Genomic DNA, 15,310 nt, shown 5'->3' with positions numbered 1-15,310 from the left:
ATTAGGAAGCCTAGCAAAAATAAATTTTACCATAGCAAGAGAGATACTTATGGAAATTATAGGATGAATGAAACCAAGCATTCAAGACACGTCCAAAAAAGGATAAACAAAGAAGCCCATAAAAAGGTAGAAGCCCCTTTAGATTCCAAGCCAATTATTTGCTTTAAGTATAGCAAGGTTGGCCACTATAAAAAAGATTGTAAGGTTAGACAAAAGATTAATAATCTTAATGTCTCAGAAGATTTAAAAAATATGCTCTGCGAAGTCTTGTTAAAAACCTCATAATCTGAGTCAAAGATTGATTCAAATAATGAAGATGATATTAATCAACTAGACAGTAGTGGTGAAGTCTCTAGCCAAACTTCTAGTAACCAAGAAGAATGTGTTAAGGGTAATTGTAATTGTCGTCCCAAAACCATAAATGTCATAAGCAAAGACCAAGAACTTGTCCTAGATATTTTAAGGAAAATTGAAGATGAAAAGACTAAGCAAGATCTTTATGAAGTGTTTAAAAAGTTTGTTATTAAGCCAGAAGTTAAGAAGACTATAAATCCTTATAACCTTAATGAAATCTTAAACAGGTTTGATCAGTAGTCTCCCAAAGAAATAAGCATTAAGGAACTCTATGATGAAGTAAGACAGTATAGGAAGAAAATTAAGGATTTAAGACAATTCACAAGTTTAGGGTCAAAACACCCAAAACAAACCCGACTTCCCTTCCCGTGGCTCTAATACCATAGACACCCAAGACAAGGTTATATGCAATGAAAACATGAATTATGCCAAAATTCAAAACAAAGAAGAGAAATCAGAAAATACACAAGATATTTAACAAGAAATTTAAAGAGAAGGAACCACAAACTTTTAATTACATAAATTGAAAATCATCCATAATATGAGGTATAATGAAAACATAAAACATACTTGTATAATTACATAAATTTTATTTTTATTATAAAATTATTGTTAATTAATCATATATATTTTTTTATCTATATTTTTGAAAACGAGAAAATGACCCGACCTAAAAAGGGTCGATATAGAATAGCATGAAAAAAGAGTAATGATATGTTGTTGCCACATTGAGTATGGTCAAAATCAAAATTATGATTGGAAATGGAATTTTATTTTCTTTTTTTGGGTTTTTGAGTAATTGTTGAATTTTACGCGCTACCGAAGGGGGGAATGGAAGAAAATGATAGTGGAAATCCAACTGTGGTGGTGGTTCTTTTTATTCTTCTCAAAAAACATGGAGATGATGATAGGAGGTGTTTGTTTGTATTAGGGTTCTTTTTTTTTTTCTTTAAGGTGTGAGGAATATTGATGATTGATGAATTAGGTTACGTTGATTGCGGTCTATAAATATTTGTAGGCCCACATTCCTCCCATACTTTTTCAGAGTCTTTAAGATGAATTAGATTCTTGGGCCTTCCAGAGCTTGAGAATCTTGTACATGTCGACTAGATGTTCAAGGAAACTTCCATGCTTGTGCCAACACTCGCCTGCGCCCACCGATCGGAGAACAGAGATGATAGAAGGCAGCTTTGGGTGGACGGCTTCAAGCTCGCCCCGAAGGAAGGGACGAGCGGAGGCCAAGAGGGTTTGGAGATGAAGGTCCGGAGAGGGAGATGAAGATAGAGAGGAAGGCATAGTGTCCGTTTGGGAGTGAGGGAGAGAAGGGAACGATGGAGGAGAAGGAGAAGAGAGAAAGAAAGAAAAAGAGAAGAGCGGAAGGTGATGGTCGTTATAGGAGAGACGCAACTGATCCCAAATGAGATATGGTCCTTGTCTGAATAGGCCACGTTGATTACAACGCAAAATATTTTTTTACATGGATGGATACACTGATATAGAGAATAGGGATTGCTTTTTTATATATTTCAAATGCCAGACTTTTTACTCACAGAGCATGTGCCACCACGTTCTCCATGACGTAAAAACAGCATCCACCAACTATTAAATTGAGTTTATTCTCCCTTTATTGGGGGAATTACCCTTAAGGGTAGGCTGGGGGAATAAATGACCAATGAGGGTAGGTAACTTTGATAAGTCTTGTAAAGGGTAAGGTCAAATGATGATAATTCCTCCAAATGACTTATTTTATTTTAATGCCAATACTACCCTTAAGTGAAAAGCAAGGAAAGTGAAAAACAACGGAAAGTGAAAAAGTGTTTATTCTCCCTTTCTTTAACCTATCTGGAAAAGAGTTTATTCTCCCTTTCTTTAACCTATCTGGAGCTGAGTTGTAGAAGAAAAAGGGGAAAGGAAAAAGGTGCGCACTTCAGGTCATTCTCTGCAACCGATACACAAAACTTGTTTTTTTTTTTTCGTGAATCTAGTAAGAAATCCATTAAAGGTGAGTTTTTTTTTTAATAAAAAAAATGTCAGTTTATGGAAAAATAAATAAATAATTTAAAAATCGAATTGAATGAAGGAAAAGTTAATAATTTTAACAATATAGTTGTAAGATATTAGATCTGAAATATTGAATGAGGTTTTCAGAAAGAAATTACATTTTTTTTTAAATGTTATTTAAATTTATTATTTTGAATTTTTTTATATTATTTAGGTCATATTGAAGATGTGTTTTTATTTTTAATTTATTTGCTTGGTGGGTTGTTTGATATGATTATTATTGATTTCCATTGAAAAGGTTTGCACTTTAGTTTTGTTGTTAAGACTTTTTGACATGATTGAAGAAAAAATGTTCTCAGTTGTTTCATGCTTGTTTGGGACCACTTTGTTTGTGTATTTATAAACATATTTGGATTGTCATTGAAAACCGAAATCCCCTTTGTACGAGACCACTTTGTTTTTTATTATGAATTTATTATAATTTTCATTTTTTTATTTTGTATTCGTTGTTCAATTTTCATTGATTGTAATATTGTGAAATAGTTGTTGATGATAATCCAATGATGGATAAAAAAAAATCTATAAAATTAATTTTTTTTATATAAAAATATAGAGGTATAATAAAAATACAGTACAATTACAATACAAATACAATAACATTACGATACATTACGATAAGGTAAAATTTTGAAAATGTCAAATTTCTTATGAAACTGGGCAATTATGGGTTCTTTGGCATATCCCTAACATGTATAATATACAACAAATATTGTTATTTATTATATAAAATATGTCTCTCAATTTATTATAATTTTCATTTGTTTATTTTGTATCCGTTGTTCAATTTTCATTGATTGTAATATTGTGAAATAGTTGTTGATGATAATCCAATGATGGATAAAAAAAAATCTATAAAATTAATTTTTTTTATATAAAAATATAGAGGTATAATAAAAATACAGTACAATTACAATACAAATACAATAACATTACGATAAGGTAAAATTTTGAAAATGTCAAATTTCTTATGAAACTGGGCAATTATGGGTTCTTTGGCATATCCCTAACATGTATAATATACAACAAATATTGTTATTTATTATATAAAATATGTCTCTCAATTGATTATAATTTTCATTTGTTTATTTTGTATTTGTTGTTCAATTTTCATTGATTGTAATATTGTGAAATAGATTGATTTGATTGTCGGTGAAAGAAGACGTACTTCTGAATTGGTAAATGGACTTGGAAAATTCCATTTATGGCTACCTTCATGAAAGAGGGGAGATTGTACCTAAGGAGGATAAACAAATACAATACAAGGGTGGACAACAAAAAGGCATGTACATTGGACAAAGGATGTCATATGTTGAATTTGTTTCAAAGGCATGTGAACGGTTGGATATTAATTCAAATGGATATACATTTCATTACACCCTTGAGTTTGATCCATCTGCACTTCAACAGTTGGATGATGATGAGGACATGCATATGATGTTATCCCATAGTTATGATTATGCTCGTATTTATGTATTAAAACGGACTCGAAGAGTAGAAGTTGAAGGAGGTATAGTTAATGTGCAAAATGATTATTGGTAAGTGATATATCTTGTATTAGTTGTCATTAATTCCATAATGCAAAGTGGTTTTAATATTAATTAACTAAGTGTGCTATAATATGCAGTCACAATAGTACGGAGGAAACACACAATTCAGTTGCATCATGTCAAGCAAACAATGAGTCTAATTTAGGACTTTCTCAAGGCTTCATGTCCAGATGTGCAGAAACTGAAGTTATGCCACATGATTTAAGTCTTTGTCCTCAACCTATTATTAGGAGTGGGCATAGTTTTCCTAATGCAGATGAATTTAGAAATGCATTATATACGATGTCATTAGTTGGTAGATTTCAATACAAATTCAAAAAGAACTCTCCAAAGCGAATATCTGTGTGCTGTTTAGTGAATGGGTGCCCTTGGAAAATCACTGCTATTTCAGTAGGCACTACCAAAATTTTGAAGGTTAACATCTTCATTGATGTACACAATCATTGTGCAGATGTTGAGTGTTCAAGCCAACCTTCAATGCGGGGAAGGAGAGGTGCTCGTATCATAGAGCAAGTAATAAGGCCAACCCCTGAGTATTTGCCCCGTCAAATTTGCAAAGACTTCAGGAGTCGGTATGGTGTTTCATTGAGTTAAAAGCAAGCTTGGACATACAAAGAAATGGCAAAAGAGAGAATATATGGTCTTCCAGAAAACTCATATATGTTGTTGCCATGGTTATGTCAGAGATTGGTAGACATTAATCCAGGGACGATTGCTGAATATAGCAGACAAGATGGGCATTTTTGGCAATTGTTCATTGCACATTCTTTTTCAATTCAAGGGTTTTTAATGGGTTGTCGACCTGTTATTGCAATTGACTCAACTCATTTGAGTGGACCGTATAGGGGCTCTTTATTTTCTGCAACAGCTTATGATGCTGATGATGGCATGTTCCCAATTGCATTTGGTGTGGTAAGTTCAAAAAACTATGAGGATTGGCTATGGTTTTTGCAGAAATTGAAGGGCATACTTCAAGATAAAGAGGTAGTCATAATATCAGATAGGCATCAAGCAATCCTTCATAGTGTTTCTCAACTTTTTGGAGTAGAAAATCATGCATATTGTTATCATCATGTGAAAGAGAATTTTAGTAGCTATGTGACGAAACATAGAATGAAAGGAAAAAAATGTAAAATGGATGCATTGTTGCTACTTGATAATGTTGCGTATGCTAGGTTGGATGATGATTATGTTGTAGCCATGGAAAAATTAAAGACATATAACAGTGACCTAGCGAAGTGGGTTGAAGAGAACAATCCACAACATTGGGCAATGTCAAAGTTTGCCAAAAAACGATGGGATAAGATGACAACTAATCTTGCTGAATCATTCAATGCTTGGCTGAAGGAGGAACGTCATTACACAATTTTCAACTTAGTAATGACACATATGGATAAGTTTGCTCATCTAGCATGTGATCATATGGGTTCTACAAAAAATTGGAAAGCTGCAATTGGCCCAAAGACCGAGGAAAAGCTGTTGGAAAACATTATAAAGAGTGGATCATTGCCTGTATATCCCTATGTTGGTGGTGTGTTTAAGGTATTCAATATGAAAGTATATGTAGACGTGAATTTGAGAGAGCGTACATGTACTTGTAAGGCTTGGCAAATGGCCGGAATACCTTGTGAGAATGCATGTGCAGCAATACGCCAGATGAAACAAGATGTTTATGAATATGTTGACTCATATTTCAAGCTTCCAGTGCAACAGTTGATATATTCTGGACACTTCAATTCAATTCCAAATCACAACATGCCTATAGTTGATGCTGATGGATGTGTTCGTGATGCTCAAGGTCGCTTATATCCTTCACTTAAACCTCCATGCTCAAAACGACCACCTGGAAGGCCTCGACACCGTCGAATAGAGTCTCAATTTAGTTCAAAAAGGCTTATCTTCTGTTCACGATGTCAAGTTGCAGGCCATAATCGAGCTTCATGCAAAAATCCATTACCCGCTCCATGATTCTAATGTTATGCTTGTTTGGTGACATGCTACTTTTTATCTTATTTTGATTGTGATGATATGTGTGGTTTATGAAATGAAAATCTGTAAGAATTTGTTTTGGAACTTACTTATTTACTTGATTGTCATGACAAAGATGTTTGTATTAAATATGTCACTATTTTAGACTTATGATCTTATCATTATTTAGGGTGGTTTATAACCATGTTTTTAATGTTATTTTGAAGATCATTATTGACTTTGTACATGTTCATTACATTTGTTTAACTTGTTTTCCATTGAAATACAGGTTACATCATGGCATCTTCAAGTGCTTCATTTAGAAATATAAGAGGTAATACTAGAAATGGTGAATATCTACTTTATCATAACTGTATGTGTAAATGTTCACCCAGACAGAGGGCGACTGTTAGAATCTCTGAATCAAAGGATAACCCAAATAGGTTATATTATTGTTGTCAATATGCAAATACTAGAGATGACTGTCATTTCTTTAAATGGGCATTCCCGGAAGGAAATGGTGATGACAACACCTACCAAGAACCAGAAGAGGTTGTTCAAAGAAGAATGTATGGCGTGGATGAAGATTTTAAACATATTTTAACAAGAATTGAGTTCATGTAGAAAGTAATTGTAGTAGGACTACTTTTATTTTTTGTTCTATGTTTGAAAATTGCTTAATCATACACTTACTTCATGTCTATTAAGTTTTGGATTATATATGTAATGCTTAATTGTATTGTACTTTGATGTATTTGTATTTGGAGTTATTTGTAATAGGTTATTTATCTCCATTATGTGGACTTGTATTAGATTTTTAATTATAATAGTTCACAGTTTTGCCTACATTTTTAATTACATTTACAACATAAATTCACTAACATTACGATAAAAAAACACTAACTGTATGATAAATTACAACATAAACTAACAATGCAATCTTTTGACTAAATAAAGTCCAATTTCTTGGGTTGATTACCAATTTCTTATATATAATGGTTCAATAATTTTTTTTTTTTTTTGTAACCTCAAATTAGTTTGGGAAATGATGAGTTGACAGTGCAATGCCTACAGTTATCAATGTATTGCTGTGAACTCCACTTTGTCCAGCTCTCGTGGAGCCATTTTTATTGTTGATTTGTCATTTCATTGATGGGTATAGCTAGAACTAATTTATGGGCTTAATTTTTGGGAACAAGCATAGTATAAAAATGCAGGTGCATAGGTATAATTTTGGGACTGCTGGGGAAAGAAAATATAGAGATCTCCGAAAAAAGGGATAAGATTTTGTTTTGATTTTATAAAACAGTTTTTAAAAGTAATTTTTGAAAAATCATTATGTTTTATAAAATAAAAATCACTTTGAAACTTAAAATATTTTAAACTTATTTTCTATATTTTTAAATGGATTTTAAAAATAACTTTTATATATAATGATTTACTTTTAATTATTCTTTATATTTATACCATTATTTTTCAAGAATATATATTTTTCCTTTTTAAGAACAAAAAAAAAAACCTTTTTTTAGTTATTTGAAATATATTTTTAAAAAACATAAAATTATTTTTTAAAATAGTTATCAAACAAAGTTTAAGACCTTATTTGATATTTATTTTTGAAAATAATTTTTAAAAACAATTTTTTATAATAATTTTTTGAAAACTATTATCTATTATTTTATAAAACAAATATTTGTTTGTTTCTTTGTTTTTGAATGTATTTTAAAAATAATTTGTATATGTTATGTTTTATTTTTGATTTTTTTTATATTTGTATAATTATTTTTTAAAACAATTATGACAAGAGTAAGTAAAAATTAATTAAAAAATAAATTTTAAAAATACTTTATTTTTTCCTTTTAATTTTTTTCCTATTATCTTAATTTCAGATATATATATATTTTCAAGAGAATAAAAATTAGTTTAAAAAATATTAACCAAACTGAGCTTAAATTATTTTTCCTCTACTAAGATAATTAAAAGACCCATCAAAACAAGTGAGTAAGTGAGTGATGGCGTTGATGAATGATGCCTACAGCAATTCAGAGAAATTTTCTGGAGACATTATTAGTTGTTCATAAAACAATAAAGTATATTGTTCACAAATTGAAATAATTGAAGCAAAAATCAGCTACATAAGAATATGCATTTGCATGTAGATAATATTGACAAGAATATTGTCCATCTCATGAGGGCAGTTAGTACACAATGGATCTATTTAAGCTGGATCATATAACAAAACATCTTATGTTCATCCTTTAGTAACTCTATATACAGATTAAAACTGCAGCAGCACATATACCATACAATAATTACTGGCAGTGGGGCTTCTCCACTTGCCATGCAGTGTTATCAGGATAACAGGGAATTTCTTAGCCCTGTATAACCTGCAAGAACGTACTCCATAGTTTCCATTAGTCAACCCAAAAAGGGTTTCACAGATTACATGCCTAAACTGGAATATAATTTAAATATTAGTGATATCATATTTAAACCAAAAAAATATCAACAACTATAAACCAAAAAAATTACAACATCACTGATCCATAGCCTGGTAGACATTTTCCCTGACTTCATTTTCTGGAGACATTATCAGTTGTGTTAGGAGTTTTTCCCTGTACTTGATGACCTTGTCCTGTACAAAATAGTATATAATATAATATTAAGAAAAATTAACGATAAATATATATATATATATATATATATATATATATTATTCACCACAATATAATACATTTGCAATTGCACGAGAAATTCCACCGTTACTCCATAATTGCATAAACTTCATTACAAATATGCCACAATCCGTTCTGCAAATAGTAATTAAGGAAATTTTAAGTCAATTGGGTATCAAATTAGTAAATTTATAACCTGATTTGCTTTCCATAGTTAAAGAGGAATACAAATCTTGCAACTTACGGATTCAATTGTTGGACAACTTCTGGAACAACAAATTCTGGAACAACAAATTCAAATTCTGTCATGTCCACTGATGGTCTTCTTTCTTGAATCCCAATGACAGTTGACAAAACGTTCACCTTAACACAATATACAATTATAAATATGGACATCTTTAAAAAATAATGACAACGATTCACATAAGTAATTGGACTATAACTATATTAATGAATCCAATAACTCGATTCTTTTCGCATGAATATTCAAAATTATTAAATACCAATGATTTTTCCTGCATATTGGTATGAACAACTACAAGGAACAAAAAAAAAGAAAAACAATGATTTTATCAAATTAGTTGTGTTCATGTATTTTCTGCACAATACTTAAAAATATCCAACTACAAAGTACTTTTATTAAACTAAATAAAACCTGTTCATATGTGCACAACCGAGTATTTTTGAAATATTTCCATAAATTGTCACATATGTATTTTGGAGATAAGAAACCCCTCTTCTTTTCCACATCAGACTGTAATAAAAAAATTATAAACCATACATTAGATTAAAACAATCTACGTAAAACAAGAAAACCAATCTATAATTCTTACAACATATCTTACCACAAAGTTTGGAGATAAGAAATGCTTCCTATTTTCTTTATCCATACCATTCAAAATTCGACAATGCATGGTTACAACCTTCATGTAAATTAATGAAAATTAGATATATAATTTTAGAGTAATTTTATCCTAACTTTACATAACTAAATATGAATACCTTATTGTCAACCAATTTGTCGGGTCCCAAGCATTTCAAGTCAAACCTTGTCAAGAAGAAATTGTGCATGGAACATAATATTTGGCTACACATAAATAATTATGATGTTAGAAATTAAAACTAATTATTTCAATTGTCTATCTTAATTGTATTTGTTTATACTAAATTAAGTTCAACCTTACCTTTCATCACGTGTATCGTCCAATGCATATGCCAAAACTTGCTTTGCTACAGATGAAGAAGCTGAAAATTTGATTGACGGTTGTACCACGTATGGTGATTGAAGGGCAGTAGCATGTCGACGTAGCCGATATGAACGTATTGGAGGATGTCCAGTCTCGTAAGGAATAATAGCATTCATCTGAACTTCATCCTCAACTATATGTATAGAAAATAAAGGAAAATAAAATTCATTAATGAAAATAACACGCACAGGAAATACTATCCATTATTATATACTCGTTATTATTTTGATATTAAACCATAAAGAAGCAGAAAGTATACTGCTATGCTGCGCTGCTGGCTGTGAGGTTGATGGGCCTACATTATCTTCACCATCAGCAAAACGATCATTCAGTGGCGATCCATAAGCTAATTTCAGAATGCATAATAACCAAAATTAATTTTCCCAAAAAAAAAATTATACAACATTTGCAATTAAATTAAAAGTTATACAAAATTATAATGACGAGTGCTATAAAAATCGTACTACCATGTGGTGGTGATGGGAAAGAATCATTGATATCAGGTTGATTATGACTTCTACTTTGATGAGAAGATGATGGGGTTTTATTTGTATTCTGCCGCTTTGCTAGTTTATCAATTGCTCCTCTCATTGTTCGCAGCAATTGGTGAATTTGTCTCTCCGCTGCATTATATTCTGCTATAATTTCCTACAAAATGGTACAAAGTGTCAAAGATTTATATTATTATGCATAACATGTTTGGTTTTCTCTTTAAATAAAAGAATAGATGTAGAAGGTTCTCACATCAGTAGTCTCTTCTTCAACTTCATTTATTGGATTACCAGGGTCTTCATGTGCATCTTCTTCCCTTTCATCTTCTTGAACCTACAATAATAAAAAGAAGAATATATAATTTTTATAAATTTAATTTTCAAATATGAAAATAAACGAAAATGTTGAAAGAAAATTGTCTTTTACATCAGCTAGTCCATAATCACCATAATCATGCAATTCGGCATGCACCCTTTTCTTCATCAAGTCATCAGTCCACGCTGCACATATTGGGATGGTACGTGGCACCAACATGGTTGGAATGTAAAATTTATTTACATAAAAAAGCTGAAACACAAATATTCCACACATCAATACGTTATTTAGAAAAGACTTGTTAAAACATAGAAAATGATATGGAAACCTTCAGCATTTAATAAAAAAAGGTATCTACCTGTAAAAAAATAAGGCAACCTGTAAACCATGAGCCTTTACCCAATCGAAAATGTCTAATTCCAGCAACCAGTGTGTCAAGTACAAATTGACCCCAATTAACATTGATGTCAAAGTCTCCAGCCATCAAAGTACACCACAACTCATGACTACCATCCAACTTTGATGTTGGAGCAAGTAATGTAGCACATGAGAAGAAGATAAACAATTTTTTGAACTCGACCATGTCTTCCATTAAAATCAGCCTCTCTCTAAGATCTGATAGGTTTTCCATCCTATTATTCCTATTGGTAGGTGAAAGTAGGAGCCTCCTACCAATATATGGAATACCCAGAATTTCACCTACATCAGAACAAGTTATTGGAAATTGTCTTTCTTGTCCTATGTCTAACCTACAGTGGGCTATATTGAAATGAGTTATTATCCATCTACATAAGCTATGCCTTATCTCTGTGGAAGAGAGCTGAAGTAATCCACCAAAGCCAATATGTTGAATTATACTCTTCTTTTCATCACTTAGCTCATCAAGTAGATGTCTAAGTTTTTTGCTGGAGCATCGACTATTTATTTTGATCTCCTGTAAAAGTAAATAAATGATAATATAATATTAAAATTAAAACGGTCAAATTAAACAACAATGTCAAACATTAATATAGTCAAAATAAAAGAATACTAATTAAAATAATGTTCAAACCTGGTTGTATTGTATTGTTTTTTTCCTTTTATCCATGTATTATACTCCACACTGCACTATGGAATTTATATCAAATAATCAATTGTCATAATTAAATGTATAATGAATCAAGTAATGTTGTAATATATTGTACTTCTAGTGCACTTGTATTGTAAATGTAGGGCATTTGTATTGTACTATTATTTATTTTGGTTTAACTACTATTAGTGATCCCAAATACAGTTACATACATGCTACTAAAAACACACAGAGCCATTGAAATTGTCAACATCATTTTCAACAAGAGAATCAACATTAGCTCAATTCCACCAATCTATTCAACAAAAGCATATTCCTTGGACCAACTGAAATTGTCAACATCAAATTCCCAATGTTTGATACCTATCACATCTTCAGTTCAAACTGAGCTTTTGAAACCAAGAAACACATGCCCAAACAGCCCATGAAAAAAATCAAAGTAACCGTAGTGAAACCAAAAATTAGTCCTACTCTATTCAGATTGGGTAGATGGTTACAATGCCATTTTCAAGAAAAGCACCAACACCACCTCAAAATTCTCTAATATATTAAATGCAAAAATACAAGTTTCCCAAATCTATGGAATACAAACATATTCCTCCAAAGATCAAAGGAAATAAATTAAACTCAGTGACTAATGTTTCAATCCAACATTTTCTAAGCCATTATGCACATGCCCAAAAGTGTTCAAATCAAAACACCCCAGTGGATATTGAGCAAAACCTCACTATTTGATAACTTCAAAAACCAAAATTAATCTCAGCCCAAACATGAAAATGCCATCTCAAAATCCCAGCATAATCGAAAACCTACGCCAAACCCCAAATTCCAACCATTAAAAAAAACCAAAAATAATTACATAATGATTTCACGTTAAACAATGACACATCAAACCCATCAAATTTGTATTCTATTTTAATTTGATTTTTTCTAAGTTTAAGAAAACACATTCCTCAACAATTTTGAAAAATTAAAGAATAAAGATATACTAAGAAAATGAAATGAAATTAAAATTATAGACTAATAGATTATACAAAGTCATGCTAGAAAAATTAAAATAAAATCTAAAACTAAGCTATTTTAATATTTAATATTTTCTTTGTATTAAATATAATTTCGTGATTGTTGCTCAATGCTTACCCAAAAAAATAATAAAAACCTTTAATAATTGTGGTGGGGGTGCTGACAACAACTTTCCTTTTTCACCAAATTCCTTGTAGAAATAGCAAATGGGTAGAAAATAGAAATAGGCTTTATTTGGAGATTGCCTCTCGCACCTCATCACACGGAATGTGTCAAAGATCACAAGCAACAGTGCCCGATTTCTTTTGCCTCATAGTATTCAGGTAAAATTGTGATACTTGAAAAGGTTAATTTTCGTTGTCATTCTTCTTCGAATGTTTTAATTAAATACAATTGATTCTCAATAATTTGAAAATTTAAGAAATATCTTTCTTATTTTGAATTAAAAAAAATATTTATTGATATTTCAAATTAATGAAAGTTAGATGTATTTCATCAAAATCTCATAAAAGATCAATAAAATTAACCTTATCAATTAATTGTATGAAAAAAATTTCGATAACCTTTCACCGTTACCATATGATTTTTAATATGAATTGATTATCAAATTTGATATTTGATATAGGTAAAAAAAAATTGAAGGGAAAGTTCATTTCTTTCTCCAATTTTCTCATTTTCTTGCCTAAATCTTTTTTCCACAAGTTCTTCTCAGGGATCTTTTTTTCTTTTCACTATTCGTATTCTATTTTAATTTGATTTTTTCTAAGTTTAAGAAAACACATTCCTCAACAATTTTGAAAAATTAAAGAATAAAGATATACTAAGAAAATGAAATGAAATTAAAATTATAGACTAATAGATTATACAAAGTCATGCTAGAAAAATTAAAATAAAATCTAAGCTATTTTAATATTAAAATTAATATTTTAATATTTAATATTTGCAAAAACACGAACATTAAAACACCAAAAAATTTACAGAAAACCTCCCATCAACAGTACGGAATGGGGACCGCAAACCCTAGCGGCCCCAATCCTAATTTTCAATATCGGAACCCTAACCAGCAACAATACGTTCAAAGGAATGTAGGGCAGAGTTACCAGCAGTTTCAGCAGCAGAATCAGCAGCAGTGGTTGAGGAGGAATCACGCAGGGGCTGATTCGGCTGTGGATGAAGTGGAGAAGACTGTGCAGTCGGAGGCCGTCGATTTTCAAAGGAATGTAGGGCAAAGTTACCAGCAGTTTCAGCAGCAGAATCAGCAGCAGTGGTTGAGGAGGAATCACGCAGGGGCTGATTCGGCTGTGGATGAAGTGGAGAAGACTGTGCAGTCGGAGGCCGTCGATTCGAGGTGAAATTTTGTGTGTTTTGGGTTTTATGTGTTTCTATGCTTGTTTCGAGGAATTTAGGGTTTGTTTCGAATTGAGGATTTGGAAAGAAGGGGGGGTGTAAGTTTGGGAAAGAATGGAAGAAATGAAAGGAAAAATCGAGGCAGATCCAAATGGAGCAAGGGTAAATTAGTCTAATGAAAATATAAGGCCTTCAAAGGAATTATCAAACTTACCCACCCTTTTCAGTCATTTTTTTCCCCAGCCTACCCTTAAGGGTAATTCTCCCTTTATTTTTCTTCCGCTTGCCCATGTGACATTGCGGTAGTACATTATAATATCTTTTATATATTATATTATTAATTAATTGAAATAAACTTACTATAAATATGTTAATTTTAATTATCTTATTATATATTTTTTATACTAATTAAATACAAAAAAATATAAATTTATAAATAAAACTATCAATATTTTCATATAAAAAATACTTATTTAAATATCATAATTTTTTTTATTCTTCAATATATTCAAATCAAATATATTATCGTTTTTAATAGTGATGTGTTTTTAAATTTGTATATATAGTAAACTTTTCGATAAAATAGTTTCAATATATGTATTGTTGTTTCTTCTATCATTTTATGGAGTTTTCTCAATATTTATGGGTTTTGATAAATTTGTATCTCATAGATATATTGTATCAAATTATTAGATTTCATTTCAACCATCGAGTTAGTAAAAGAAAAAGTGGAAAGTATTTACATATTTTTCATATGTATCTTTTGGTTTGGCAAGAAAGTAGAGAGTGATGCCTTATGATGGTTACGAGTATGATATGTACAAAAATTATAAACCTTAATTTGGTTATAAAAAAAATTGTGCTTATGACATTGGTGAAGAAAATGATCATCAAAAAGAGATTAGTGAATAAAAAATAAAAGCATCAATCTCTTGATTTTAAGAGAAAAATATCAATAATAGTGTTATTTTGTTTGAAACTTGGAATTTTTCTAAAGTACTTGGAGCCTTCATGTTTTCTTTATTTCCTTCAAAATGTTCTTACTAGTAGATAAGAATGTTCAAATAGGTCAAAAACCTAATGGTAATTTTTTTTCCTTTCTTGTATTTTTTTTAAAAATTAATTGGTGACATTTTTTTTATTAATGGTGTTGGAAACCAATAGTAAAATAATTTATGTTGCATAAATAAATATACTAATTAAAAATTGTAT

At 30.5% G+C, this 15,310-nt stretch overlaps 2 protein-coding genes and 2 long non-coding RNA genes across 4 annotated transcripts; 1 reads left to right on the top strand and 3 right to left on the bottom strand.

Annotated features, from left to right (window-relative positions):
* Nucleotides 1–3,594: 3,594 nt before the first annotated feature.
* LOC104880614 (uncharacterized) lies at nucleotides 3,595–5,930 on the top strand. The gene is made up of 3 exons (XM_019222566.1): nucleotides 3,595–3,922; nucleotides 4,414–4,475; nucleotides 4,647–5,930. Exons 1-3 carry the CDS (start codon nucleotides 3,595–3,597, stop codon nucleotides 5,928–5,930), a joined length of 1,674 nt encoding a protein of 557 aa, XP_019078111.1.
* Nucleotides 5,931–8,438: 2,508 nt separating this feature from the next.
* Nucleotides 8,439–8,887, bottom strand: LOC104880608 (uncharacterized). The gene is made up of 3 exons (XR_786814.2): nucleotides 8,850–8,887; nucleotides 8,665–8,740; nucleotides 8,439–8,565 (listed from the first exon to the last, which is right to left on the bottom strand). It is a non-coding gene; the product is annotated as an uncharacterized LOC104880608 (long non-coding RNA).
* Nucleotides 8,888–9,047: 160 nt separating this feature from the next.
* LOC132254578 (uncharacterized) lies at nucleotides 9,048–11,241 on the bottom strand. Its single transcript, XM_059740470.1, has 10 exons — nucleotides 11,018–11,241; nucleotides 10,771–10,911; nucleotides 10,597–10,677; nucleotides 10,320–10,500; nucleotides 10,112–10,198; nucleotides 9,790–9,985; nucleotides 9,608–9,692; nucleotides 9,451–9,528; nucleotides 9,261–9,359; nucleotides 9,048–9,140 (listed from the first exon to the last, which is right to left on the bottom strand). Exons 1-10 carry the CDS (start codon nucleotides 11,141–11,143, stop codon nucleotides 9,048–9,050), a joined length of 1,167 nt encoding a protein of 388 aa, XP_059596453.1. The 5' UTR covers nucleotides 11,144–11,241.
* LOC132254409 (uncharacterized) lies at nucleotides 11,242–14,265 on the bottom strand. Its single transcript, XR_009466693.1, has 3 exons — nucleotides 13,852–14,265; nucleotides 11,711–11,766; nucleotides 11,242–11,593 (listed from the first exon to the last, which is right to left on the bottom strand). It is a non-coding gene; the product is annotated as an uncharacterized LOC132254409 (long non-coding RNA).
* Between the last annotated feature and the right edge of the window lie 1,045 nt (nucleotides 14,266–15,310).

The sequence above is a fragment of the Vitis vinifera genome, chromosome 10, assembly GCF_030704535.1.
Source record: "Vitis vinifera cultivar Pinot Noir 40024 chromosome 10, ASM3070453v1".
NCBI lineage: Eukaryota > Viridiplantae > Streptophyta > Magnoliopsida > Vitales > Vitaceae > Vitis > Vitis vinifera.
The sequence above is the reverse complement of the archived record's forward strand: the minus strand, read 5'-3'. Positions and strand labels throughout refer to the sequence as shown.

Coding starts and splice junctions, on each gene's coding strand:
- LOC104880614 (XM_019222566.1), top strand. CDS start 3,595: ATGGACTTGGAAAATTCCATTTATGGCTACCTTCATGAAAGAGGGGAG. Junction 3,923..4,413: donor AAGAGTAGAAGTTGAAGGAG/GTATAGTTAATG, acceptor ATCATTGTGCAG/ATGTTGAGTGTTCAAGCCAA. Junction 4,476..4,646: donor GTGCTCGTATCATAGAGCAA/GTAATAAGGCCA, acceptor TGGTTATGTCAG/AGATTGGTAGACATTAATCC.
- LOC132254578 (XM_059740470.1), bottom strand. CDS start 11,143: ATGGCTGGAGACTTTGACATCAATGTTAATTGGGGTCAATTTGTACTT. Junction 10,501..10,596: donor TTGAAGAAGAGACTACTGAT/GTGAGAACCTTC, acceptor ACCATTTTGTAG/GAAATTATAGCAGAATATAA. Junction 9,141..9,260: donor GGTTGTGCACATATGAACAG/GTTTTATTTAGT, acceptor TGTTCCTTGTAG/TTGTTCATACCAATATGCAG.